This window comes from Monodelphis domestica, chromosome 1 (genome assembly GCF_027887165.1).
Source record: "Monodelphis domestica isolate mMonDom1 chromosome 1, mMonDom1.pri, whole genome shotgun sequence".
Taxonomy (NCBI): domain Eukaryota; kingdom Metazoa; phylum Chordata; class Mammalia; order Didelphimorphia; family Didelphidae; genus Monodelphis; species Monodelphis domestica.
In genome coordinates this window covers 54,426,925-54,453,726 of record NC_077227.1, presented here as the reverse complement: position 1 = coordinate 54,453,726, position 26,802 = coordinate 54,426,925, and the positions used below count along the sequence as shown (strand labels likewise).

Genomic DNA, 26,802 nt, shown 5'->3' with positions numbered 1-26,802 from the left:
TTTGGCTTTTAAAGCCTTTCTAAACTTGTAAGAACAGCAAGCGGCCGACGTGGCAGCTTATTCCAGTCACCTCATCTTCCCTTCACTCTTCTCACTTCTGGCTCACTCCTGCAGGAAGCCTTTTCTGATTCCCCAAATACCTTGCCCTTATCCTGCACGGATTTTGTTAATACTTATAATAAGCACACGCTCTCCCCTCTTCCCTTCCACCCCGAGGAGGTACGCCAGGGAGATTTAATTTTCTGCCCTCTTATCCCGCCCAGTATTTGATACGCAAAACCGAGGGGAAAGATATGAGCGTGTAGCCTAGCGTGACTTAAAGGGGGCGGGACAAAGGCAGACAGCACTTCCGGGTTCTATGTGCAGGCGCAGAGAATTCCTCGTTTCCGGTGGTTGCAGCGAGCTTGCTCCGGCGCTGTAGCTTTGGAGGTCCCAGGTCTCTACGGATATTATAGAGACCCCCGGCGTCTGGTCTCCATCTAGCCCGCCATGGTCCATCTAAGTGAGTGACTACCACGGGGGGAGCCGGGGTACAGTAACCTCTCAGGCTCGGACTAGGAGAAGGGACGGGGCAAGAAAAGTAGGATGAAGGGAGGAGAGCGCTGGAGGATCCAATCAGCGAGCGTATTGTGCGCAGGCGCGGTAGGATAGATGCGTACCTATGAAAGGCTGCTGCCTAAGGGGGCGGTGCGGTGGGCGGGGATTGGGCAAACGGAGGCGTAGTTCCCGCCCTCATCCCTGTGCCCCGATCCTTCACTTGGGCTGCAGGCCTACAGCCGCAGAGTCCCCTCGGTGGTGTTCCATCGCGGCTCCTTGTGACACTCGGGAGTTTTCCGGGAAAATTTAAAATTGCCATTTTCTTCTCCAGGGGATTAAGGCAAACAAGGTTAAGTGACTCACCCAGGTCAGCCAGCTATTGAAGCTGGATTTGAACTAAAATGGCTCTATGTACTAAGCTGACTAGGTGTCTCGAAGTCACAGACAGACCCCGGGTCGAAGTGTCCCGGGAGTGGCCCACGCCATTAGCGGATTCGGGGTTCAGAGCAGGTTCAGAGTCCACCTTTACTTAACACCTACTGTGTGTCACGAACGGGGTCTTTAGCTGCCATGGTAGGATCCGGGCTCGGCAAGGACCATTTGAACTGGGGCACCATGGGACAAAGGCGTTGCCCTTCTTGGCCACTGGGGCGCTGACTAACCGTCTGTATTCCCACAGCCTCTCTTCTCTGTAAGTCTTACCGAGGTGGCCACGTGACCATTCGGCTAGCCCTCAGCGGCTGCACCAATCGGCCCTTCTACCGAATCGTGGCTGCTTACAACAAGCGGGCCCGAGATGGCCCCTTCTTGGAGCAGCTGGGCTGCTATGACCCCCTGCCCAACACCAGTGGGGAGAAGCTTGTTGGCCTTAACCTGGAAAGGATCCGGCACTGGATGGGCTCCGGGGCGCATCTCACCAAGCCTGTGGAGAAGCTTCTAGGTAATGCAGCCCCATCTGTTCTAGAGGGCTCCGCACAGTCAGGGCACCCCGTGTCGCCCTTGGGATCTTGTTTAATGTGGTGGTGTTCATGGACCACCCCGAGGGGCATTGCTTGCATGGCCAAACTCCCCCTGCCCCAGTTTAGGAATGGGAAGCTTGAATCCTCATCCTAATTTCGGTTTTCAGTTTGAAGAAGCCTCTCCTGGTCGCCTCCCGACCCTGCTAGTCATGAGAATGTTGGCTAGCCGGAGTTTTGCCCTTCTCAGCTGGGAGGAATATCCTCACTTTGAGAGGTGGCAGGACCAAAAACAGCCAACCTTCTGCAGTTCGGTTTCCTTTTTTGAGGATATGGCCACCTGAGTGGAGGAGTAAACATTTTCTAATGGAGGGGGGTCAGTTGGAGAGAGATCTGGGCAGTTCCAGGGCGCAGGGCCCAACAGTTCCAGAACTGACTTCCCTGTGGGCCCTGCGGGGACTTACTGTGGGTGGGGAGGCTCCTTAGTTGCCGGGAGATGGATTCGCTAGTGAAAGGATGGCTTTGTGTTTGTAAGTGGACATTTTTCTGCTTTCAGGTCTTTCTGGATATTTCCCTCTGCATCCCATGACCGTCACAAATGCTGAGAGGCTTCGCAGGAAACGAGCTCTTGAAGCCAGTTCAGCTTCTCAGGCAGTAAGCCCAGAGACAGCAGCCAGCTGAGCAGCCTGAGCAGGACCTGCAAGTGGAATCAAGAAGCATTTGTTGAACGTGTACTCTGCAGACACTCTGCTGAGCTCTAGGAGCCGTGGGGGGCACCCTTTGATCTAAGAACTTGTTCTGTTTTGTTCTGAGGTGAATAAAGGGACTTTTCAGAGCTTTATGTGTTCTTTTAGAGCAGAGGTAGAATGAGGTAGTCCTGCTGTGCAGCTTTGGCTCTAGTGTTAGGTATCTAGGTTAGATTTGGGCCTCAATGCTTGTTAGCTTTCCTAGCTTTTGATAACTGGGTAAGACTGAATTTTGGCCTTGGGCAGGCTATTGTAGGGAATTATTGGGATACAGAATCTCAAGAGTTAGAAGGGAGCTCCGGAAGAGTTGAGATGAAAGTGGGATATAATGGGGAATCTGTGAATGAGATCCAAATTGTGAGGTGTTTTAAATCTCCAGTAAAGGGTTCTATGTTTTATCCTAGTGGCTACAAGGAGTTCCTGAAGCTCCTTGAGGAGTAAAGGGATGACAGACATGCTTCAGGAATCTCCATAGGATGGCTATATAGAAGATGGACTGAAGGAGGCTGAGACCGAAAAATCCAAGTCTTAAACAGTTGGCATAGATCAGATGGTTACTTTGTCACCTGAAAAAGCCACCAATAAAAATATCGAATGAAGCAATAGAGCCCTTCAGCAGATGAGGAAAAACTTTCCTTGAGACTATCCATTAATGAATTAGTCCAAATGCCTAACAATGATCATCTAGGCCACACTTCTCCATCTTGACTCAGAGATGTTAACAAATACCTTGGTGAAATCCAGAATGTTATAACATTATATATGTTATATATAATAACATATAAAAACCACCAAATAAGTCACTTGAGGAGGCTGATATCCAAACTCTAGTCCCTCTGGATTACAGTATCCATCTTTTTTCACCTTTCCAGTGTCTGAAGTCTAGGTACTACAGTGAATAAATTCTTATTGTGACTTGAGATATAATTTGTCCAGGTCAGGATACTTGAACTTCTACAGAATAACTATGTATTCTCTTGCTATCTTCCCACCATTAGGCTTCAGGTCTCCCCACTCCCTGATCCTTTTGTTATTCTTTCCAGTATGAAGATCGTTCTCCTTGTCAAAGGAGATTTAAGCAAAATAAGTCAACTTTTTTTTTATTTCAAGCTGCATGCCTATTTCTTCTCATCTATCTTGCTCCAATTTCCCACCTCCCCCTCTTATTGTTATTGTTAATACTTTCCCCAAAATCATACCTCATTTTTTGCTTGAGACTGCTCAATGTTTTTCTCATTAGTTTCATGTCACTCTTGCCTCATGGGTATTTCTCCTCATTTATGTGTCTCATATTTTTGAACTTATCCTTTTCAAATCTGAATTCATTGGAGAGTTCATTATAACCATGTTGGTCTCTAACGTGCCTACTTATTTAGCAGAATAATTTATTTTATTAGAATTTCATTTTTAAGTGCATTCCTTCAGTTTTAAACCATTGTAAATGTTAGCATCTTGGACCATCTTAAAGGGGCAGCTAGGTGGCAAAGTGGAGTGCCAGGCCTGGAGTTAGGAAGATTAATTTTTCTGAGTTCAAATCTGGCCTTAGATACTTTTACTAGCTGTGTGACACTGGGCAAGTTGTTTAATATTGTTTGACTAAGTTTCTTCATCTGTCAAAAAAGTGCTGGAGAAGGAAATGGCTCACCACTAGTTTTTTGCCAAGAAAACCCCAAATGAGATCTTAAAGCATCAGTCACAACTGAAAGGACTAGTATTAAGCACCTACTACTTGCTAGACATTGTGCTAGGTGCTGGAGATAAAAAAGAAAGGCAAAAACTCCATGCCTTAGAGCAGTAGTGGTGAACCTATTAGAGACAGAATGCTGCCCCTCCCTCCCATTACTCCACATAGGAGAGGGAGGAAGCATTCCCATTGAGCTGCTGGGCAGAGGGATGGGTGATGGGATATATGTCCTCAGCACCTATAGAGAAAGAGAGTGACCTTGGCACTCTGCTCCCCTCCAGCTCTGCTGCCTGTGAGCTACCCACCTGTGAATTCCCATTGGGCTGCTAAGCATAGGGTATATGTGTGAAAAAATGTCCTAAGGCATGATGGAGAGGGGGGAGGAGAGCAGCTCTGCTTGAGTCCCTGTGTCTTTCTAGTAATGAACTCTGGGTGAGGAGGGCAACCACAGAAAGTGTTCTGTCTGCCATCTTTGGCACCTGTGCCATAGGTTTGCCATCACTGCCTTAGGAAGTTCACAATGTGAGAGACGGAACACAAATATTATTTGAACACTGTAAAGATAATTTTAGGGTTGTGACTTAAATCTAGATTTAATTGGTTGCCAAGGGAAATCTCAAATAAAATAAATACCCAAGTCAGTCTGGAAATTTATGGTAATTTAATTAATATAGAGGGGAGAAATTTGAGGAGAGAGGAGGATATAGGATTTCTCCTGCCTGGCATGTGCCAGGGGGAGTTTAAAATCCCCGCCTCTAGGTCTCTGAAGAAGATTAGAGGATTCTAAGAGGATAAAGTTGGAAGGAAAAGGAGGAAAATTCAGCCAGAAACTCACCACCAAACAGGACAATAGCTTGTATCCATGCTAAGATACCAAAAGGCCCAGCATGCTGCTATCAGCTAATTCTCCGCCGCAAAAGGTACCAGAGAGAGGAAATGAGCCAATATATAGATCTTTCACCCTTGTGTCTCCCTCCTCTAAATTTTCACATCTACCAAAGGCTTTTCTCCAGGCCTGCCCATACTTTTAGTTCTCACCTTCTTTTGATTAGATTTATATCTTTAGAGTTACTTAACACTTCTTTAAGTTCACCTTTTGTGAATTACTTAACCTTTTTGTGATTAATTTAACCTTTATAGTTACTTAACACATTTTTGTAGTAAGATCTTAAAATAGACTTAGCTTAAAGTTCTAGCTTTACTGCAAGGTAAGAGTTAAGTACCTTCATTGTTCGATCAGGAGATTACAACTTTATCTTCTCCGAAAGTATGGTCTAAGTAGGGTGGAATAGAATAAAGCTCCCAAGACATTCCTGATTTTGTTAAACTAAGTATTGTTACAATCAGGAAATAGCTAAAATCAATCTTCACAACACATAAGATTATAGACAACATAACTGGAGGAAATCTAAGAGAAAAGGTACTAATAGTGTTGGAGACCAGGAAAAACATTGAGCAGAAGGTGGGATTTGAACTATCTTGAAAGAAACTGTCAGACTAAGCTGTAGAGGGAAATAATTTCAGATATGGGGCATATCGTGAAAATATTATCAAGGGGACAGTGGAAAACCTACCAGGAAAAACCACACCCCTCAGTGGTTGGCAGAAAGGGACAGACACATTTCTTCCTAAACCTTCCAAGAAGTAGAAAGGTTATAGTCTTTCAATTGGAGCCACATCAGAATTTGACCAAAAGAGAGCAACAACGGCTCAAACATCACCAAGAGATGGTATAAAAAAAAAAGACTACTTCATAAGAAAGATATTACAAATGGCATGATTATTAGCATCAGAAAAAAAGATTTCAGGACAGAGATTGTGGGAATTAATGACTGCAGTATCTACCCATATATTGGTAGCTTGCGTGGACTACCCCTAAAGCTTCTGGGGCAAGTAGGAGATCCATCCCATGGTGGAGTCATCTCTTGTCCATTAAGACCTTGTTCAAATGTATTTTATAGCTTCATGTGAAACTGATGCTTGTATGGACTGCTTGCTCCAATCCCAAGGATGGGGAGACAGATGCATGTTTGGAATTATTGTTTTAATTATAATTGTGATCTTGGTTCCAGAGCATCCCAGATGGCTACAAAGATAGTCAGCAGCAAAAGGGTGGCATGTTGTGTGACCAAGTATGATAATTTAGGATAATTGGCTCCTTTTTGTTTGTGTTTTGAGTTTTGCTATGAGAGTGCATTCTTTTAAGTTGTTTTTCAACAATAAATAACAGATGTGTATTCCATAAATAATAAATATATGAATCCCCAAATTGGACAAACTATCAATGAGAAAATATTGCACACAACTTTAATAGTTTATATAATTATCTACCAATAAAACTGTGGTTAACAAACTAGATAATAGACCACCAGTCATAACTTAAAAGCAACCAGTGGACATGTCAAGCTAGGACCAGAAAAATTGGCCAGAGGTCTCAGGCATCAGCCTTCTCCTAAAGAAACTTTTGTGAGCACTGGTATGACATTCTTTGCTGATGGCACCCATAGGAATCAGGTTAGTGGTTTGTTCTTTAGAGGAGTTAATGTCTGCATTGTAAAACAGATAATTGTATGTTTTAGATGGAGGAAATAATTATTCTGTATCATTTAATAATTGATTTCAATTCTGTACTTGGCCCTATTACTCCCCCATTTTGTCAAGCCACACTTCTTGGTTGTGGTTGAATAGAAAAAGTTATCATTCATGCTGATAATCCCCGAGCCATCTGGTTGCTCTCTGTAAGCCCCAACAGGCTTAACTGAGTGCCATCCTCAACAGAAAGATATGTCATCTGCCCTTGCCTGTCCTTGTGCAGTTAGGGGAGATTTGGTCTTCTTCAAAGGAGCAGGCTAGTAGTATTGATCTAACAAGGACTACAAGAAAGAGATGAGTCCTTACATAAAGCAATTACTATTCCTGTATTGTCAGAGAGAGGCATTAGCCACACTTGAATACCAAATCACTTCTCTTAGTATAGCCAAATGTAATGTTCCCCACCTAGCCAGACGCCTCTTTTCCTGCCTATAAACAAACCAAAAAAAAGGATTCTTTCCTATTCTTTGTGGTCATTGACTTTACATAGGTGGCCAGTCTAACCTGCTCTGTTAAGTTGCAAATATGTCTGTGATAAACGGATTTTGCTCAGTCTACCTCAGTTTGCCTCTGATGAATTTACTCACAACTTTACTCAAGATGAATAAAGTTGGATTTCATGCGTTGATGAGTCTGATTTAATGTTTCCCTTACATTAAGTCATTCTACTAAAAACTTAGCCTGTGCACTGTGCATTACAGGGGTGAGCCAGCAGAAAAGAACAGGGACTGGAGAGATGTCTTGTTTTCTTTCTTTTTTTTTTGTTTTTTAATAGTTTAATTTTTTTCTGGATTATACATGTATTCCCATGCAAAATGTATTTCTATATTATATATTTTTTTATCTTAAAAAACTAAAACCCTCAAACATATTCTCAAATAAGTGACAAATCTTATGTTTTCATCTGCATTTATACTCCAACAGTTCATTCTCTGGAGGTGGACAGCATTCTTTATCATAATTCCTTCAGAATTGTCCTGGATCATTGTATTGCTGTTAGTAGCAAAGTCTATCACTCTTTGATAGTTCCACAATATTGCAGTTACTGTGTATAATGTTAGGAGATGCCTTGTTTGAGGACATTGTAACTGGGAAGCCTTCCTCAAGATCCTTAAGTCTAGTGATTTTCTTCTGTTAATTACTTCCTATTTAAACTTCCCTGAGCTAGCTTTGTATATATTTGCAAGTTGTCTGTCCCAACAAATGGTGAATTCCTGAAGGATAGGGACTTTCTTTTGTCAAACTAGAATGAAGGTCCTTGAATGCCAAGATGGAGTTTGAACTTTATTCATCAGGGCATGGAACCGTTGAAGATTTTTTTGGCTAGAGTATCAACATAGGAAGAATGTGGTTTTGAACATACTGAGCTTGAGGTACTGGTAGGAGCTCCTGAAAATATCCAATAGAATACTGGAGCAAAGAAAGCAAAGAAACGGCATTCTCGGTGGTGCCCTTTAGTGGGAGAGACTCTATGGGAGAGCTCTACATTAAGGGATTGGGAAGATGAAACAACAACAACATCAGTGAATGGGGCACCCTTCCTGGTCAAGCAAACTTCAGTAGTTTAGAATTTAAAAAAATCCCCCCCCCACCCCCACGATTTTAGAATAGCTTTTCTAGCTAGAATGAGACTTCAATTTAAACACTATTCAAACAATACGGATTAAATATTGCCATGTCCAGCAGCACTGGCTCCTCTTTAAAAACTTTAACATACTAGGGGAAATCAATAAAGTAAATTTAAACATATCTACAAAAACTTTTAGAAACATGAACAAAAACGTCAGCATTATGCTGCAAACTCCCCCAGATTCAGTCGAGTCTATAATTAGTGGGGACGGAATAGGTGGGTCTCTGCTTCAAGCAAAGCCTGAAAACCGCCCGGGAGAAGTGGAGGAGGCCGGGAAGACAGTATACCAGAAGAGCCCCCCGGCCCGCGCTCGCCAGGTTGGGCTGGGTTCGAGATAGGTTGGTTACTGCCCCATGGTCTACGGCTCTCACCTCTTTGCCTCTCAGTTTCCTCCTTCGAGGAAGGCCCTTGGGAAGATGCTATGAGTTTACCCCACGAAAGTTTGCCAGTAAAAAGGATGGGCCCGTCTCCCCTAAAAGACACCCCTTGGGGGAGCGCTGGAGGAACGTCACAACGGGGTAGGCGGCACCAGGGACCAGGTTCCAACGGTCCAATAAAGATGGAGGAAGCGGGGACGCAGGAAGAGCAATATCCAACTACTACCAGCCGCATTTACGGCAGTTCGCGTCGCGCGACTTTTGGAGGCTGCCGTCACGCGTCGGTTGAGTTGCGGCTGTGCAAGAGGCTCTGTCCCGCCCCCAGGGCACGTCACGTCCCGCCCCGCCCCGTCTCGCGGGCCGCCGGCCCTTTTCGCGCGGGAAAAGAGTTTACAGCTGTAGGAAAGCAACAGACCTCGGTCCCCAGGGCCGGGCCGCGGCGGGAGCGATGATGGGGCTCCTGGAACGCTGCAAGGAGGAGTTCGGTACCGCTGACCTGTATGAGGTGCTGGGCGTGCGGCGAGAGGCGTCGGACGGTGAGATCCGACGCGGCTACCACAGGGTGTCCCTGAAGGTTCACCCGGACCGCGTGGGTGAGGCTGGCCAGGAGGCGGCCACTCGGCAGTTCCAGGTGCGCGGGACCCCTGGCGCTCCCGCCTCCGACTTAATATGGTTTCTGCAGCCTTGCAGGGGGTCGCCCTGCCTTGAGTCCCTCCCCCTCCAGCCTCCCTTCGCCTCCCCGGGGGTTCCCGAAGCGTTGGGTCCAGCCGGGTGCCCCGCTTACCCCTCCTTGGGCTTCCCACAGCCCCTGCCCAACCTTCCCAGCTTTCTCGAGCTCAGAGTTGCCCATCTTCCGCCCCCTCGCCAGACCCCGCGTATATCTCGGGGCCCAGTGGCCGCGCTGCGCTCCTGGGACAGTGCTGCCGGCGTACCGTGCTCACTGCCAGCTGCTGTTTCCCCTAGATCCTTGGGAAGGTCTATTCAGTTCTGAGCGACCAGGAGAAACGGGCCGTGTACGATGAGCAAGGGACGGTGGACGAAGAGGCGGACGGGCTCAGCCAGGATCGGGACTGGCTGGCCTACTGGAGACTACTCTTCAAAAAGGTACGGCGCGGCAGGGAGCCCTGGCTGCGGCTCCGTCTCGGGATGGAACTAGCCCGGTGCGGGTGGGGCCGCCCGAGAAGGCTCTGGTTCACTGTAATCCAACGGGGCGATGCCTGGCACAGAGGAGGTGCTCAACCAGGGGGTTTGTCGTTCGTTAGTGACAGCTACTTAAAGGGGAAGTGGAAACCGGGCTAATCGAAAAAAGTTTAAATACCACGTTGGTCAGACACCTTTTGGAAACGACATTAATTCTTTTAGCCTATTAATAGGACCCGGTTCTCTGGTCGAGTACTGAGAATCCAAGCCTTCTGACTATTCCCATAACTACATTGTTTGAGGTGTAACGAATATAGTTTGGGTCTTGTCTGCCGTCATTTAAAAAATAAATAACTGACATTTTCTAATTTAAGATCTTTAACTGAAAGAGCAACCCCTCACGTTGGACTTTTCCTAAACCCTTATATTTTCAGATAACTTTAGAGGACATTAAGAACTTTGAAGAGAAGTACATTGGTTCTGAGGAAGAGCTGACTGATATTAAACAAGCCTATATGGACTTCGAGGGTGATATGGACCAAATCATGGAGTCTGTATTATGTGCGGAATACACTGCTGAACCCAGAATACGGAGCATCATACAACAGGCCATCGATTCTGGAGAAGTTCCACCCTATAAAGCTTTTCTCAAAGAGTCAAAGCAAAAGATAAATGCAAGAAAAAGGAGGGTATGGATGTGCCTTTGATACTAGGGCAACAAGGGAAAAGGGAAACGAGTTTTTTATGGGGGTGATAAATATTTGACAGGCATGCAGTCTTAATGTCATTACTTCACCTTGTATTTTATACTGTCACAGTAGTTGTATGAGAAGTTTAAATAGTCAAGGAGAAAAGAGGGAAAAAAATTTTCCCCAGGAAGAACTTGGTGATTGGGAATGCTTGTCTTGAGATGATTTTGAAAAGACAGAAGAGGTCAACTTGAATTTGCTGAATTTCCCCTCAAAATGCTTTGTAAAAGTTCTAAACCAAAGTGGCTTTGGGTAATCAGCACTTGTAATATATGGTAAATTGAAGCTTTAGACAGGGAATCTAGCCATGCTATTCTAACTTAACTTCACATTTTGGCATTTCTTTTCTGGAACATTATCAGGTCTCCTAGGGATTTTTTCATTTTTATTGCATCTCTTTCTGTCTCTGATCTAATGTAGTAAATGTGACTAAAACTTCCTAAGGACTGTATTTCCACTCTGACATTTAACCCACAGATGTGAGAAATGTTTTTAATCAGACGCTGGCTTCAATCAGGAAGTCATGTCTTCAGATGCCATGTCTAATGTATCACAAGGCCAGACAAGCCATGTAATGGTAATGCTGTAGGAAACTAGAAGACTCTCCTTTTGAAGAACTTACAGATCTGTGTTAGTGAAGGTCCCTTCCTTATCCAGGAGTTCCTCAAAGCCTTGAAACCACAGGTTTGGTCCCTGACCTTTTAACCAAATCCTTTTTAGATGGCCTTGAAGAAAAGGGTAAAATTGGAAAGGAGGCTGCTAAGTACAATGAATAGACTTCCTGCCAACTGAGTTTAGATGAGTGTTAACGAAGAATTTATTGGTCCTTTGCTTTTTGTGGTAGATGTAAAGTAGATGGCGTTTCATTTGATTTTAAATCTCACCTGGGTTTTGTTTCAGGCTCAAGAAGAGGCCAGAGAGGCAGAAAAGACCAGAAAGGAGCTGGGTCTGGGGGAGGGATCAGGTGACCTAAAAGCACTCATACAGGTGAGCACTTGGCATACTAGGTGTTGTGGGTCTTGTGGGTTCCAAGAGCTGGGAGCTCCCCCTTCCCCCCAGTTCTTTTCTTAGGGGTCTGTTGCTTTGATTCTTTCAACAGAGCAGACAAAAGGATCGGGAAAAAGAAATGGACAGTTTTCTGGCCCAGATGGAAGCAAAGTATTGCAACTCTTCCAAAAAAGGGAAAAAACCAACTGACAAGAAAGGAAAGAAATAATGAAGTGGATAGTTTTGGTTCTTCAGTGGGCCTTCTGTTTAATTGGCTTTTACTTCTAGATAAAATTGGTAAAAACCTTTATTACTGCAAAAAACAGTCCCTTCTGACCTAGACTTTCCAGATCAGTGACTGTCTCATGAGTAAATTATTCAGCAGTTGCTCCAGCCCACTTTTATATGTTATAGGTACACTCTTAAAAGTGTTCACTGGCACTTACCTATCATTTCTATGAAATTTCCCTACTGGAAGAATTTTGTTTTCAGAGGATATGTTTTCACGAGTCTTACACAAAAGGAGCTCTAGATAAATTATGTCAAGAAAAGATCGAAACTTTAGCAGAATTCACTTGACAGGTAATAATGCTGTTAACCACCAAACTACTCACTGGTGGGGAACCCGAAATTCTTAAAAGAACTAGCGAACAGCTTTGTTCTCAATGTTTCCTGGCCAGGTTTGTTTTCATTTATTTAGAGTGAACAAGATTTTATATTTTGCACTATTTGGTGTTGGCAAGTATTTAATGAATTTTTGTAAAACAAAACAAAACAATAAACTAATAAAATAATTCACTGCTACATCTTTGGGGTCTTTTCAAAACCAGCTTTCAAATTTGTTTACAAAAGTGATATTGGATGTGGGGAAGGCTCAATAATAAGCCAAAAGATCTTACCACATTTGAACTTGGTAACTTAAACTCTTGAAATGAGAACTAGAATCTAGTTCAATGATAGCAAATCTATGGCATGGGTGCCAAAGATGGCACACAGTGCACACAGCCACCACCCAACCCCCCACCCCACCCCAGTTTGTTACTAGAAAGGTAGATTTGAGAGTGAAGCTGCTCCCTTCTCCCTCCATGAGTGTACCATGGCACTCAGTCTCTACACTGGCCTAGCACATTAACAACTTTTTTTTCAATGAGCAGTTTTGTAGAGGAAATTGAATTGAAATACTATTATTTTCTCAAGTGTCATGACCAATACTTTTGTTGAAGTTTGTTATCACTGATGCTAAATTAAGAGGGTGGTAGAGGATGTGTTGTCAGTTACCTTTCAGTTTCTGATCACGAACATTATGGTTTAGAAAATATACTCTTTAATTGCATTCAATTAAAAAAATATAATTCCATGCAGATTGGATTCCCCCACCTCATACTTGACACAAGTGCTTTTTTACATAGTAGCATTGGCCATCTTGTAACAGTAAAGTAACCTCACATTAAGATTTTGTGAATTCTTTTTTCTTAGGAGATGACTTGAACAAAAAAAACTGAAACTAATTATATAACCAGATTTAATTACAGATGAAATCAAGTGTTATGTAAACTGAATAGGTCTTAAAGATAAGCTCTACTGTTGTAGCTAATTCTAAATTTTAAAATGTCATCAGAAAAACTCTCAAGAGATTCAGAGCTTACCTACTTCTGCTACCTCTACTGTCACCAAAGCAATTTGTTTGAGACAACATCTGAAGATCCCTCACAGTTGGTGAAGCCATGTAGGAAAGTTCCAAAAAAGGAAATATATTTGTTTCCCTCCTAGGGCTGTAGGAGAAAATTTTGGCAAAATGGGAACACGAGTATCAGGGAAATCTGATCAATAAGGCAGAAAATAAGAATATAGGAAATACCAGTATCTGTACAATTTCACCTGAAATAGAGCTTGATCAATATTACTTTAAAAAGATAAGATCTGGCAAATAGGTATATTCCAATACAAGTAAAATAAGCCATATTTCTCTGTACTGATGCACAATGTTTTCCAGTTGGCCTTTAGCTGTCAGTTTTATCCCCAGTAAGAATCTGTGGCCAAGTCCTTGGGGATCAGTCTGGCTGATTTTGGGGTGCACTCTTAAGAAGGATTTTCTTTTGAGTGGCAATTCAGTCTTGAGATTATAGATTTCACTTGAAATTAAGAAAATCAAAATATTTTCAGTTTATCAGAAGTATTTTGGGGAATATGATTGCTTAATGCTATAGTAAAGTAACTGCTGCTTTTCTTACACCTGTAGTTACCTCTCAGATCCTGTTTGACAGACAACATAAGCAATGATTTGGGGGTGGGGGGGGAGGGTAATTAGTCATTGTAGCATCTTAGGTAAGAGCCTCTTTTTATCCAGTGGAGTGGCTTGACTTGCTCTGAAGGAAGGCAGCTGGTCCACATAATCTTTGGCAGGCACTGTGCTGTTTTTCTCCCCAGTAGGTTAAGAACTCTTCATAAAGATGGTTTCAAGTTTTTCTTGTAAACAAGTTCTGCAGCACTGAGCTGACTGAGCACTGATTCACAAAATTCTTAAGACAGGCTCATGACAACCTGACAGGTTTGGGGGGTTTGGTTTGCTTTGGTGCTTGGTTTCCCCTATGGTCCCTGTCTGCTTCTAGTGACTGGTCCACCTCGACTTTGAGCTCTTGTAGAGCCATGTAACTGAAGACCTGTTAGACAAAGATAATGATAATACATTAAGTAATATTCAAAGGTCTTTTTAAGTTGTAATGCAAAAAAATTCAATGATAAGATAACGTCTACTGAGTACTGAGCAAGCGCAGGTAAGACAGGAATCTTAGAATCTAGTAAGAGGGGAGCTAAGACACTTAGATAAGAGCAAGCTGCGTTCATTTAGATCTCTTAGCTGGGGCATCAGAGCAAGTATTAGATGAGAAGTGGCGAGAACACGAATTGATGTGGGAAACTAGTGGGGGGGTCACACAAAGGAGAGGGGAAATAAGGTAGGGTTGGGCTTTGAATGCAGGCAAAGGAAGAAAGTTTGAACTTCTATTTAGTAAATGACAAGTAACTCTGAAAGATTTTTTACCAACAAAGTAATATGACCCATCAGAGCTGTGAATAGACATGGAATTGCTGGATTTGGGGAGTTAGGACTTGGTTTCAAATCCTGACTGCCATATATCATGTGAAATGGAAAGGATTAGAAGGCCTATAAAGCTCCTTTCAATTTTCAGTCTTTGATCCTAGAATTCTGAAATGAATCTGGCAACAGTGAGAGTCTGGATTAGAAAGGGGAGGGGGAGGAACGGAGAATAATTGGGTAAGAATTAAATGATGCAGAATGAAAATTATATTTGAAAAAATTAAATTTTCTAAACCAAACCACATTAAAAACTTAAGTTTTAATGAGTGAAAATTTTAATAGGATGAAATCTACAGTAATATCCTTGTTTGCATTGGTTTTCACTGAAATTTATCATTGAGTTCTATCCCATCAGAACTTTTATGGAGATGTAGGTTATTCCAAAGAAATGAATCTGTGTACATATAACAATCTGAAGTAACTGATATAGCAGTTTGTTTCCAGTTTGATTGAGCTGGAAAATAATTTTATTTCATTTAAATTCACAACAGCCAGAAACAGGTTGGCATGCCTGGTATGGATTCTCAATTTATATTGAGCTTAATTGATTGTCATGAACAATAGTTTTTTCCCTTACCTTCTGTCTTGGAGTCAATACTGTGTAGGCAGAAGAGTGGTAAGGGCTAGGCAATGGGGGAAAAGTGGCTTGTCCAGGGCCACACAGCTGGGAAGTGTCTGAGGCCAGATTTGAACCCAGAACCTCCCATCTCTGGGCCTGGCTCTCCATCCACTGAGCCACCCAGCTGCCCCTATGAACAATAGTTTTAACTGGATACTTCTGTTGAACTTCACCAATTGAATGATCTGTGTTCTCCTTGTCTGCATTTGGAGAATTACCCAGATAGTGGTGGTGAAAAGAAACCACATAGGAGGAACTAGACAGCCCTAAACAGATTCCTGTCATTCCTATGTTAAGAGAATCTATAGAAAGTAATTTAGATGTTTTTAAAAATGTGAAATTTGAATGTGGCAGCATAATTTTGATGAGACAAAACTAGTTTTAGGTTTACTCCACTAACTGTCTGGCCAAGTATACACTAATCAAAACTAATTTATGACTGCCAGCAAGACATTTAATTTCTGTAACCAAATCCATACCATTCTCTAGAGGGTGATGATGAAGGGATTGGTTTTTTAATTTACTGTTTTTCACTAGCTTTAATAGTTTGTAGCTAACAAAGAAATTCTTCTAGTCCTTTATATTTAAATCCTATTTTGAGTTTGACAAATTTTTTTTTTAAACCCTTACCTTCTGTCTTGGAGTCAATACCGTGTATTGGCTCCAAGGCAGAAGAGTGGTAAGGGCTAGGCCATGGGGGTCAAGTGACTTGCCCAGGGTCACACAGCTGGGAAGTGTCTGAGGTCAGATTTGAACCTAGGACCTCCCATCTCTAGGCCTGGCTCTCAATCCACTGAGCCACCCAGCTGCCCCCGAGTTTGACAATTTTACAATATAGTAACTATATATAACCTATCATCAGTTCACAAATGTATTTTTTAAAAGTTTATATCATATCTGTTACCCTGTAGCAAAAAGCAAGAGGGAAACTCACCTGTACCTGCAGATCCCCTACCAGTCCGAGACTGATTAGGATAATCAATAACAGTATAAGAACGTCGACACTGTGTATCTGGCTAGAATGAAAGAGTGAAAAGTAACAGAGGCATTAACTTTTCTCCCCAAATGCTAGACTTAATTTTTTAATGTACTCAAGGAAAATGGCTTTGGATTATTAGAGCTAATTCTATTGTATTAGCTGCCTATCCAAGGGCTATGCCCATTTGAGAATTCCATGTAGATTTTCAAAGCATATATGTATAATTTGCCAGAGGCCACACTCCTATTCAAAATATCTGAACCACAAATCATTCTTATCCTAAGATATGTATATGTATACAATAACTATACACACACACACACACACACACACACACACACACACACATTTGTACTTCTTTTGTCTGTCAAAAGTTTAATTGTAACTAATATGTATGGTTTACTTTCTTTACTTGTTCCCAAGGGTGGTAAATATTCGCTTATTGTCCAATGAAATAATGAATGGGATTAGACTCTTGTATCAACATTAAAAATCTATTTTGCTACCTAAAACCTGACCTCACGTTTTCATCCTTACTTTTAATCTTATTAACTTTATGAAATGTATCATGTTGACAAGAAATAACTCGTTCATGATATGGGAATTATTTCAGATCAGCTACTGGTCTCCAGTCAGACCACTGATTTGTTAGAGCAAAGATAAAAGCAGCTACAAACTAGGATAAAGAGTAAAAATGAGATGAAGACAGTCTGCGATAAAGGGACTGATAAATGTCGATCACGGTTCTGGGCAACTCTCAAACTATAAGTTGTAGAGAAGGTGCTAAACCTGGGAGTTCTTTACACTAACACAATAAAGATTCAGTCTCTATCTCTATCTGTATCAATGCTGAAAAAGGAAATGAATAAAAGATGGGCACTGACCCCTTTTACCAATCATTTCCATAGAAATTTAACTGATACAAATCTACTACTTGGACAGGAAGGCCAAAAAGATCTAGAAGCCATTTTTACCCACACTTTTAATACTGTTGCCCAGCAGAGAGATATGACAAGAGATTGATTCAGTATGATATATTTGTTTATGCAGGGAGTCCTAAGTCTTAGGGGCCACTTTAAACTACTAGAGCTTAAAACTGTCTTTTGGAACACCTTTTAGGGGCAAAATTGCTTCATAATGATTTTTTAAATTGGTAGGCATATATCCAAGGATCAAAAATAGACAATTCCAATTTACACCAAAATATTTGTAGTGGCACTTTTAGTAGGGGCAGAGAATTAATAAAGTAGATTAGCCGATCAGTTAGGAAGTGGGTACAATTGTTTATGAATCTTAGGGAAAAGTAATGCCTAATAGGAAATAAATATTAACAGCACAAAAGGCATGGGAAGGCTTCATATGAACTAATGAAAAGTGAAACAAATAGGACCAAGACAACATTTGTAATGACTATTAACAATTTAAGAGCCAAGAACTCAAATTGATCTTGTGTAATTATAATGACCAAGCTTGATCCTGAAGAGATAGGACAATGTACCTCCCTTCTTGGGGGGTGGAAGGAGCTAGAGATATGGAAGACTGTATACAGTGTAACCTGGCTGATCTGTCAATGAGTTTTGCTGAACTATTTCTCTGTTGCACTTTCTGTCTGTTACAAAGACTAAAGGAGGGGAAAAACTGGGAAATGCAGATGGCATAAAAACTGAAGATGCACCCCCAAAATTGGAGGAGGGAAAAAAGGACTGAACTGAGACCTGGCAGGCCATGAAGTAAAGTTATCCTAAGGATTTTTTAGAATGGAATTGGACAAACATTGAAAAATGGAAAAAGTCTATAAAGAATCTGAAGGTGAGGTGAAGAGCTGAAGCTTGGAGAAAACCTTAGGTCAAAAAAAGGTGACTAGAATACTAGTAACTAAAGACTCAGCCTTACTTTCCTTCTACAAAATTATGAGTGATAAAACTATTCTCTAGAGATACTGTGAGGATATTCTTGAAAACTGTAAAAGAAGCAAGCTTTCTTTCATCACTGACATCCTATGTAGAACACTTGTTACGATCATGCAACTGACTGAAAGGTGTAAGAGAATCCCAAATCCTCGGGGTTATTCAAGTGCTGACTTAAAAAAAGCTTTCATTTGGAAGAACACAGTGCAGCATGTGTAAAAATCATACAAAAATCCCTAGCAAGTAGAGCAGATCATTTTCTTTCACCTTATTATTACTATCAAACAATACAAACTGAGACGTGTGCTCACTGAAGATGTTCACCACCATTGAGTCCAAGTGAGAGAAATACTCCCTATAGATTTTGAGAACCTCTAGGTACCCCCATGTATAGCTGTTATTGTACTGCTTGCCCCAAGCTCTGGAATATTGTCTGTAATTACCCCCCAAAATGTGCCTTAACCATCCACACTAAAAGGAGGCAGCTGTGGCTCAGTGGGGAGAGCGCTGTGCTTAGTCAGGAAGACCTGAGTTCAAATCCAGGTTCAGACACTTCCTAGTTGTGTGTCCCTGGGCAAGTCACTTAACCTCCCATTGCTTGACAAAAGGATTCCCTGGAGAAGGCAATGGCAAACCAATGCAGTATCCCTGCGAAGAAAACCCTACCGATAGCTGTGGTTCATGGGATTATGAAAAGTCAGACATAACTGAACGATGAAAATTCACACAAAAAAATCAAATGGATGAAGGTCCAAACCGTGATATGTAGTTCAATGGATAAAACATTAAGTCTGGTCCATAAGGCTGTGTGTACACACACACACACACACACACACACACACACACACACACATACCCAAGATCTCTATCTGTATAGATCTGGACCATGTGCTTGCTCATGGACAATGAAGAAGATGGGTTGGGCTGTCTTGTGAAACTGAAATGCTCTTAATGATGTTGCATCTCCCTGGACAAAGCCTTCCTTTTTAGTGCTCTTTTTTCCCCCCAGTGCTACTGTATGTCTGTAGGTTATGTAACATTATCATCTAGGAAGAATAGAGGGGAAGGGATCCCCAAAAGGCAGCAGAGAAGCACACAGGGACACAAGCACGCGGCCCTACATCCCTCAATAAGAAGCAGCAGACAGGAGAGATGTATGGCTGCAAAGAGGGGCCAGTTGTAGGACTAGAGTGAGGGAAGTCCCATGGATGGCCCCTGGGTTGCACTGGCACACACACTGGCATCCCCAAACTAACACTAATGGGGGATGCTGCTTCCCAGAACATTGGGGGGGGGGGGAAGCCTGTGGAAATGCAGAGCACGTAGATGAGTCATACAGGGTAAGAGGGTGCATGTATGAATGGGCATTACTGGATATATCTGCAACACTGGAGAACACATATCATTGAGATTATGGTATTACTAAAGTAGGAAGAGGAACCTTCCCCTGCTCAATGACCTTACTTAAGGGCACTATAAATGCAAACATTACTATTCTTTAAGTAATACTTGCCACACTAATGCATTGCTGGTGGATTTGTGAATTGATCCAACCATTCTGGAGGGCAATTTGGAATTCTGCCCAAAGGGCGCTAAAAGACTGTCTGCCCTTTGATCCAGCCATAGCACTGCTGGGTTTGTATTCCAAAGAGATTTTTACAATGGGGATGGATCTGTTTGTACATAAATATTTTTAGCTGCACTTTTTGTGGTAGCAAAAAATTGGAAAATGAGGGGATGCCCTCAGTTGGGGAATGGCTGAACAAACTGTGCTGTCTGATGGTGATGGAATACTACTGTGCTGTAAGAAATGATGAAATGATTGATTTATAAGAACTGGAATAACCATCAAAAACTGATGTGGCATGAAAAGAGCAGAATCAGGAGAACATCATATACAGTAACTGAAACATTGTGGGACAATTAAATGTAATAGACTTTGCTACTAGCAGCAACACAATGATCCAGGACAATCCTGAGAGACTTTGAGAAAGATGCTATCCATGTCCAGAGAAAGAACTGTTGGAATATAAATGCGGATGAAAACATATGATTTATCACTTGTTTATATGGGTATAGGATTTGGGGTTTTGGTTTTAAAAGATTATTGCAAATATGAATATGGACATAGGTTTTGAGTGATAATATATGTAAAATCCAGTGGAATTCCTTATCAACTATGGGAGAGGGGAGGGAGACAACATGAATCATGTAACTTGGGAAAACTTATGTATAGATTTGTTACTGGAATAAAATAAAGAAAAAAATTAAAAATAAATAATACCCCCCAAATGGAGAAAGTGCTTCCCCAACATAAACTGTTCCAATTGCTCTACATCAAACACTAAGGCCAAAATGAAATTAGAAAATGTTTAACAAAACAAATAAAAATATAATACCACCTAATGTTAATTTGTCATTCTCTAAGTCATTATTCAGTCCTCAGGGTTCTGCTTCTATTTGACTTTGACCTCGTGGTCCTGGGTGAATGTTTGACTTGTCTAGAAAGCACAAGGCTCTTCTAGAGTACACTGGGAGAAGGGCTGTTTAAGACAACCACGCCTGTTACCATCCTGATGGACTGCTAAAATATGAGGATTTGCATGGGTTGAATTTCACTCTCAAAATAAATCTTGGCTAAGAAGCTTTACACATGTGTGTGGGAAGTAGATTTAATAGAGGTTCTAAAACTCAGAACTCAGTGATAACTCTAGGAACCAGTAGCTTTAATTTTCTCTGTTACTTTTTTGTGTGTTTTATTTTCCCTTGTTGATTCTCCCTCCTATCAAGATCTTATCTATCCATCTGTCTCATGTTTCATTTTTCTATGTAGAAATAAAAAGGGAGATCAAATAGCAGAGATCTATGTCATTATAACCTGAAGTCAGGGAGCAAAATAGACCAAATTCACCACTATCTTGAGGCAGTCTGGATTCCCACAACTGTTACTTGGATACCTGAGTGAAACAGGGCTCCCCCTCAGTGAGCAGTACTGGTGGTCTGGGTCAGATCCGTCTCTAGTTTTGGAGACTGCTGACAGAAAGTTTGGGCTGAGCCATCTGCATGGTTATCCCTGTAGGAATCCATCCTGGTGTGAAACATATTGCCTAGGTAGTCTTTTCATGATGATTTTTTAAAAAAGTAATGTTAATATTCCAATTTCCATATATAGTAGGACCTTATCTTACTCAACCAATACATTCAAAGGCCCTTTGAGTAAGCTGAAAATCATGCCTAATAGCAAATACCATTTTTTAGTAAATATTTCCTATGCAAACATACCCAGGCACTTTATGACTTTTCTTAGGCTTATCAGAGTTACCAACATCCCAACTCTTGTACTTTGAGGTCATTATTAATAACTAAATAGCATTAATGAAACAGAGACACCCTTTTCTGATGTTAGTTATGGGTGAGAACTCTGGACAAAGACTGATGCACAAAATGTAATGACTTGCACTAATGCTTCTCACAGTGAGAATGAGTGTGACTGGGTGAACTACTGTGAGATGTTACACTGCTTGAGAAAATGGCACAGATTTAGTATCTAATATAAAGTTTTTCATTTTATGCATTTTTCTGCCTTTATTTTTTTTAAATAGCCAATCATGTATACCTGAATTTGTGTGTGTTGAATTTACCTAAAATGAGGTGCCTACAGTATTAAGTAAAAAACAAAGCCCTTAAAGCAGTCTTATTTCACCTAGTCGGGATCCTATATATCTACTGTTCTTTTGGTAAGGATCTGTTTAGGTTCTATAATATGGGTCTGTTTAGAAGGTTATTGTGGCTGAATAATATCCAGTGTTGGCTGTGTGCACAAACCACAGGTTTAATTTTCTGTTGTTCTCAGAGGCCTTAATCTTAGCTTTAAAATAATTTAGAATACATAGTATTAAATAGTGTGATGTAGGAGAAAGACCAAGAGCAAAATAAGGCTTCTGGTCCTAGTCCTGAACAATCCCCAGCTAGGTAAATCTAGGCAAATCATGTTAAGTTTTATCATTTATAAAATGATGGGGCTGGACTAGATCTTGGAGATTGATCTCTAAGGTTTCTTCTAACTATAAGGTTCAGATCTACCAATACAGTTTTTAAAGAAACTTTATATATACACTTATCACTGTCAATTTTTGGTCAGCCCTCATGTTTTTCACAGACAGTGAAAGGTTTTGCTAGTGACTATATAGGAGTCACTGGCAATGAGAACATCCCAAGCAGAGTCCTAAGCAGTACTGTCTCTCCATTTGCTCTTTGTAAAGTTACATGTTAAGCTTATAGGTCTATCCAACTAGTATTTCTGCCCATCTTGTACCCCAATGACAAAGACCAAAGAGGATATTGCCACTTTACCAAAAATGACTGAGTAGTGTTGGGTCTGGAGAAGAAGTCGGGTAAAAGGAGCCTCTCCTGGGGTTGTTGGTTGGGCTCATCCACCACTGCACTGCGAGCTCGGCTAGAATCACTGCGAGATTTCTGAAGCAGAAGGTAGATGATCAGATGGCCAGTTACTGCCAGCACAAACCCTACCCCAGCCTGGGAGATAGCATCCTCATCAATGACACTTAGAGCAAGTTGTACTTTGAACAAGCGTGACTGAAGGATGAGATCTCCCCAGGTGATGTTCTGCCCACACAGAGACATGCCAAGTTCATACCATCTGCCGCTGTGATCCCACACTGGTCAAGTGCTCCAAGTCTGCTGTGCCAATTGGGGGAAGCAGGTTATTGCGACTCAGGGGCATCGGTGATGTAGAAGACAAGGACTCAGTTGCTGCTTGGCTACCAATCCCCAAGGATCAGAATAAAGGAAAAAGCAAAAATAATTAATTTAATCACAACAGAAGGTTGAGCTTAATGTCTATACAGTGGTACTGCAAATCACCCAGGAGTAATTTCATTTAATATTTGGGTTGTGCTTCCCAGGTTTTCTTTGAAAAATCTGTTTTGCTTCTTTGGAAAAAAAGCTTGGTTTTTCCTCTTATGCATCTTGGGAGAGAATTCTGCCTTATATTTATTTGGAAGGTCTCTTAGACATAGGGCTTCATTTACAAAATCTCAATGATTTCTTTGCAGCATCGATCTGGGTATACACAGATTGTGATCCTGTCTTTTAAAAAAAATACCTGAAGAAATCTGAATAGTGTATGAAATATCCTTCCTTACCCCAGGTCTGGATTAACTTATTGCTGATACCTAAGATTGCAGGTACAACCAGCTGAGACTGTCATGTGCTAGAAGACAATTCTCATTGTTAAAATGTATTTATTTCTTAAACCTGAAGTACAAAGTTATCACATACAGTGTATGGATTAAGAATGGTTGACGAGCTAAGATTTATTTAGATTTATTTAGTAACATAATTAGACTGACATGGGCATCTGAATAATATAAATTCTAATCCCACAGACCCCATTACTGTCTAAACATCCAATACAATAGAATTTTGCTCTCCAAGATAACCACCAGTCACTTGACAGAGGTCTTTGATGCCACCACCCCACCCCACCCCCATCCCCTTCTGCAGTATTCTCCTGTAGTGAGGAATCTACTTAAGCTAAACAGATGGTTAAAAAGAAGGAAAGGGGGGTGGATCAAGAAATGATCACTTTGGGGTTAATATTAGTTAGTAAAGCATGTTTTATTTGAAAACAACCTGCATAAGTAGGCATGGACAAAAATGCCTGCATGCACCCTCCTTGATACATGATATGGTCATCATGGAAATCTCTGTTCTAGCCCTATGAAATGTCTGATAAAGGAAATAAGACATTCACCCTACCATTATCTGGAGTGATCAGTAATGTCATTAAATGAAGATATATCCTAGATGGATGAGCTAATATTTTAAAACCATAAGGAATATTTTTGCTAGTATGAAAAGTTAATTATTAGATTAATAAAATAATGATATCATCATGAATAGAATTAATTGCTCTTTAGGGATGTAAAGAGAATTCTTTTTCTTCTCAGAAAGGAATACTAAACTTTGCCTTCATCTTGAACTAAACAACTCAGACCTTCTATTTAACCTTTTTCATAAAAAAATCTATTATTCTTTTGGTCAATTTCATAGCTATATTTGAATCAATAGATTTCTTATGCATAGAGATGCACGAGATCTGTTCCACATTAAAACCTTTTTTCCTATTATTCATTCTATACTGCATTCATGTTAATGTATCAAAACAAAATTTTAATTATGCAGTTCTAATGTTTTTTCCATTTTGAGTTTTTCTACCTAAAATTAATTTTTATTTTTATTAGACTCCCTAATTTTAAAATATATGATTTTGAAACATACAGTCGGGTTCCTCTGATGACTTCATCCATGGGTCTTGGTGTCCCTGAGCGTGAATGGCTTGTGCCAATTGGATGAAGGGTACGTGGTGGTGGGTTGCGCCTCCTGGCAGATTGCACCGTATATGACAGAGATGATGAACTGATCTCCAATGTGCGATTAGGCCAGTTTCGATTAGAAAGGATGGTACTGGATCCAGGTCTCATGAGCAGTTTGTCATCTAAATCTCTACCAGACAAATGAAAAATCCAAAATTTAAAATAAACCTCAATGACAAATTCACAGTGGAAATGGAAACAGGTCTTCTAAGATAAAAGCTTTGGTTTGTATAACATGCTTAAAGAAAAACATTTTTAAACCTTTATTATAAACAATCTAATTCCAAGGAATAATCTTCTTGCCTAGGTCAGATAAATTAACCCGTCCTTAATAGTATTCTGTAATTTTAGGCATAAGCAGAAGTATTTAGGCAAAGCAAGTCATTCAGTTGTCATCAGTCAACCTCATCTGGCCCTTATATGCAATATGAATGAGGATCATCAAAAAAACCCCACCTGTCTAAAAATATCTCCCCACTGGCCTACTACCACACCTGAAATTTATTCCAATGGAATCATCCCTTGAGAAAATCCAAGTTAGAATGGTTCTAACTGGCTCAGTGTGGAAGATATATGTTCTATTGTTAGTGCCTTCCAGCAGAGAGCTCAGTGCCAACTACTACCTAATCCACTTAAGTTAGGATGAATGATTTAGTGATCCACATTATTGACCTTAGTACTCTAACAAATTAAATTGAAGACCTAAATAGTTCAGGGACTTAACCATACATTAAAAAAACTTAATTAAATTTTTACGCCCAATTACATGTAAAAACAGTTTCCAACATTTTTCAAAGAATATTGAGTCTCAAATTCTTTCCCTCCTTCCCTCTCCAATCCCACATTCCACCAGAGATGGGTAAGCAATCTCATATAGATTTTACATTTATAATCATGTAAAACATTCCACATTAATCCTTTTGGGGAAGGAAATTCAAATAGAAAAAAAATTAAGAAAGTGAAAAAAGTTTGCTTTGGTCTGGATTCAGACTTAGTTCTTTTTCTCTGGAAATAGATGGCATTTTTTTTATCATCAGTCCTTTGGAATAGTTTTGAATTATTGTATTGCTGAGAATAGCTATTTAAAAATATTCCTGTTACTATACAATGAACTCCTGGTTCTGGCTTATTTAACTCTGCTTCAGTACATGTGAGTCTTTCCAGGTTTTTCTGAGCTCTTCCTGTTTGTCATTTCTTATCACACAATAGTATTACATTACAATCATATACTATAAGTAACTCAGCCACTTCCAAATTGATAGGTATCCCCTCACTTTCTTTTCCTAAAAAGAGCTGCTTTAAGTATTTTTGCACATACAGGTCCTTTCCCTTTTTGTTTTATCTTTTGGGGATATAAACTTAGTAATGGTATTGCTGGGTAAAAAAAAAAAAATATATATATATATGTATATATATATTAGATATATATACACATATACATATACTATCTCATAGCCCTTTGGGCATAGTTCCAAATGCTCTCTTGAATGACTAAATCAGTTCATAACTCCTCCACCAAAGCATGTGTGTCCTAGCTTTCCATATCCCCTCCAAGTTTTTTTTTCCTTTTCTGTCAAAATAGTCAATCTGATAAGTGTCGGGTGGTACCTCAACTGTTTTAATGTGCATTTCTCTAATTAATAGTGATTCAATTATTTCTTTTTTGGCTACTTGCAATATTTTCTCCTTCACCTGGGAGTTTTGGAATTTGGCCATAATATTCTTAGGAATTATCCTTTTAGAATCTCTTTTAGGAGGTGACTAGTGGATTCTTTAAATTTCTATTTGTCCTCTGGTTCTAGAATATCAGGACCGTTTCCCTTGATGATTTCTTGAAAGATGATGTGTAAGCTCTTGTTTTTGATCATGGTTTTTAGATAGTTCAATAATTCTTAAATTTTCTTTCATGAGTTTATTTTTCAGGTCAGTTATTTTCCCTGAGATAGCTCACATTTTCTTTCATTTTTCTGACTTTGTTTATTGATGTTTCATGGAATCATTAACTTCCACTTGCCCAATTCTAATTTTTAAAGCATGATTTTCTTTAATGAGCTTTTGTACCTCCTTTTCCATTTGGCCAATTCTACTCAGTAAAGAGTGCTTTTCCTCAGTGAATTTTTGTACCTCTTATTCCAAAGGGCCAATTCTGCCTTTCAAGAAGTTTTTATTTTCATTGCATTTTTCTATATCTTTTTCCATTTGGCCAATTATGTTTTTTAGGAATTTCTATCCTCGGGGTTTTTGTACCTCTTTTACCAATTGGTCTATTTTTTTTTAAGATATTAATTTCTTCAGTATTTTTTTTGTGCCTCCTTTACCAAGGTGCTGACTCTTTTTTCATGATTTTCCTGTATTGTTTTCATTTCTTTTCCCAATTTTCCTTCTACTTCTCATTTGATTTTTA

At 40.5% G+C, this 26,802-nt stretch overlaps 3 protein-coding genes across 9 annotated transcripts in view; 2 read left to right on the top strand and 1 right to left on the bottom strand.

Annotated features, from left to right (window-relative positions):
• Positions 1–26,802, bottom strand: part of FAM149B1 (family with sequence similarity 149 member B1) — a 205,297-nt gene that overhangs the window by 136,468 nt on the left and 42,027 nt on the right. For 3 of the 5 annotated variants that reach the window (XM_007478370.3, XM_007478368.2, XM_007478371.3), the window contains 5 exons: positions 24,304–24,528; positions 22,658–22,781; positions 22,354–22,476; positions 16,049–16,130; positions 12,903–14,058 (listed from right to left, as the gene is read on the bottom strand). In XM_007478370.3, the coding sequence (XP_007478432.2) occupies positions 13,985–14,058; positions 16,049–16,130; positions 22,354–22,476; positions 22,658–22,781; positions 24,304–24,528 (628 nt within the window). In that variant the 3' untranslated portion in view covers positions 12,903–13,984. Of the gene's footprint in view, positions 1–12,902; positions 14,059–16,048; positions 16,131–22,353; positions 22,477–22,657; positions 22,782–24,303; positions 24,529–26,802 lie in introns of those variants that run through there. The other 2 variants (XM_056819372.1, XM_007478369.2) reach the window with 2 other exon arrangements.
• Positions 339–7,141, top strand: MRPS16 (mitochondrial ribosomal protein S16). 2 transcript variants are annotated; one of them, XR_008916820.1, is made up of 4 exons: positions 339–502; positions 1,217–1,477; positions 2,050–2,306; positions 2,644–7,141. XR_008916820.1 is itself a non-coding variant. In XM_001362561.4 (3 exons), the coding sequence occupies exons 1-3, from the start codon at positions 490–492 to the stop codon at positions 2,172–2,174; spliced, it is 399 nt and encodes a 132-aa protein (XP_001362598.2). In that variant the 5' UTR covers positions 339–489; the 3' UTR covers positions 2,175–2,328. The 2 variants fall into 2 exon arrangements, 1 of the variants encoding a protein (XP_001362598.2); XM_001362561.4 differs by lacking the exon at positions 2,644–7,141 and having other exon boundaries at positions 2,050–2,328.
• On the top strand, positions 8,842–12,202 carry DNAJC9 (DnaJ heat shock protein family (Hsp40) member C9). Of its 2 annotated transcripts, none has more exons than XM_001364121.4 (5): positions 8,842–9,153; positions 9,486–9,626; positions 10,097–10,351; positions 11,312–11,398; positions 11,511–12,202. In XM_001364121.4, exons 1-5 carry the CDS (start codon positions 8,971–8,973, stop codon positions 11,625–11,627), a joined length of 783 nt encoding a protein of 260 aa, XP_001364158.2. In that variant the 5' UTR covers positions 8,842–8,970; the 3' UTR covers positions 11,628–12,202. The 2 variants fall into 2 exon arrangements, with proteins under 2 accessions (XP_001364158.2, XP_007478434.1); XM_007478372.3 differs by having other exon boundaries at positions 8,858–9,058.

Bases quoted from the DNA above. Each gene is read 5' to 3' on its own strand.
- DNAJC9 (XM_001364121.4), top strand. From the start codon at position 8,971: ATGATGGGGCTCCTGGAACGCTGCAAGGAGGAGTTCGGTACCGCTGAC. The intron at 9,154-9,485 runs GTGCGCGGGACC...TGTTTCCCCTAG, and splicing joins CGGCCACTCGGCAGTTCCAG to ATCCTTGGGAAGGTCTATTC. The intron at 10,352-11,311 runs GTATGGATGTGC...GTTTTGTTTCAG, and splicing joins TAAATGCAAGAAAAAGGAGG to GCTCAAGAAGAGGCCAGAGA.
- MRPS16 (XM_001362561.4), top strand. The intron at 1,478-2,049 runs GTAATGCAGCCC...TTCTGCTTTCAG, and splicing joins GCCTGTGGAGAAGCTTCTAG to GTCTTTCTGGATATTTCCCT.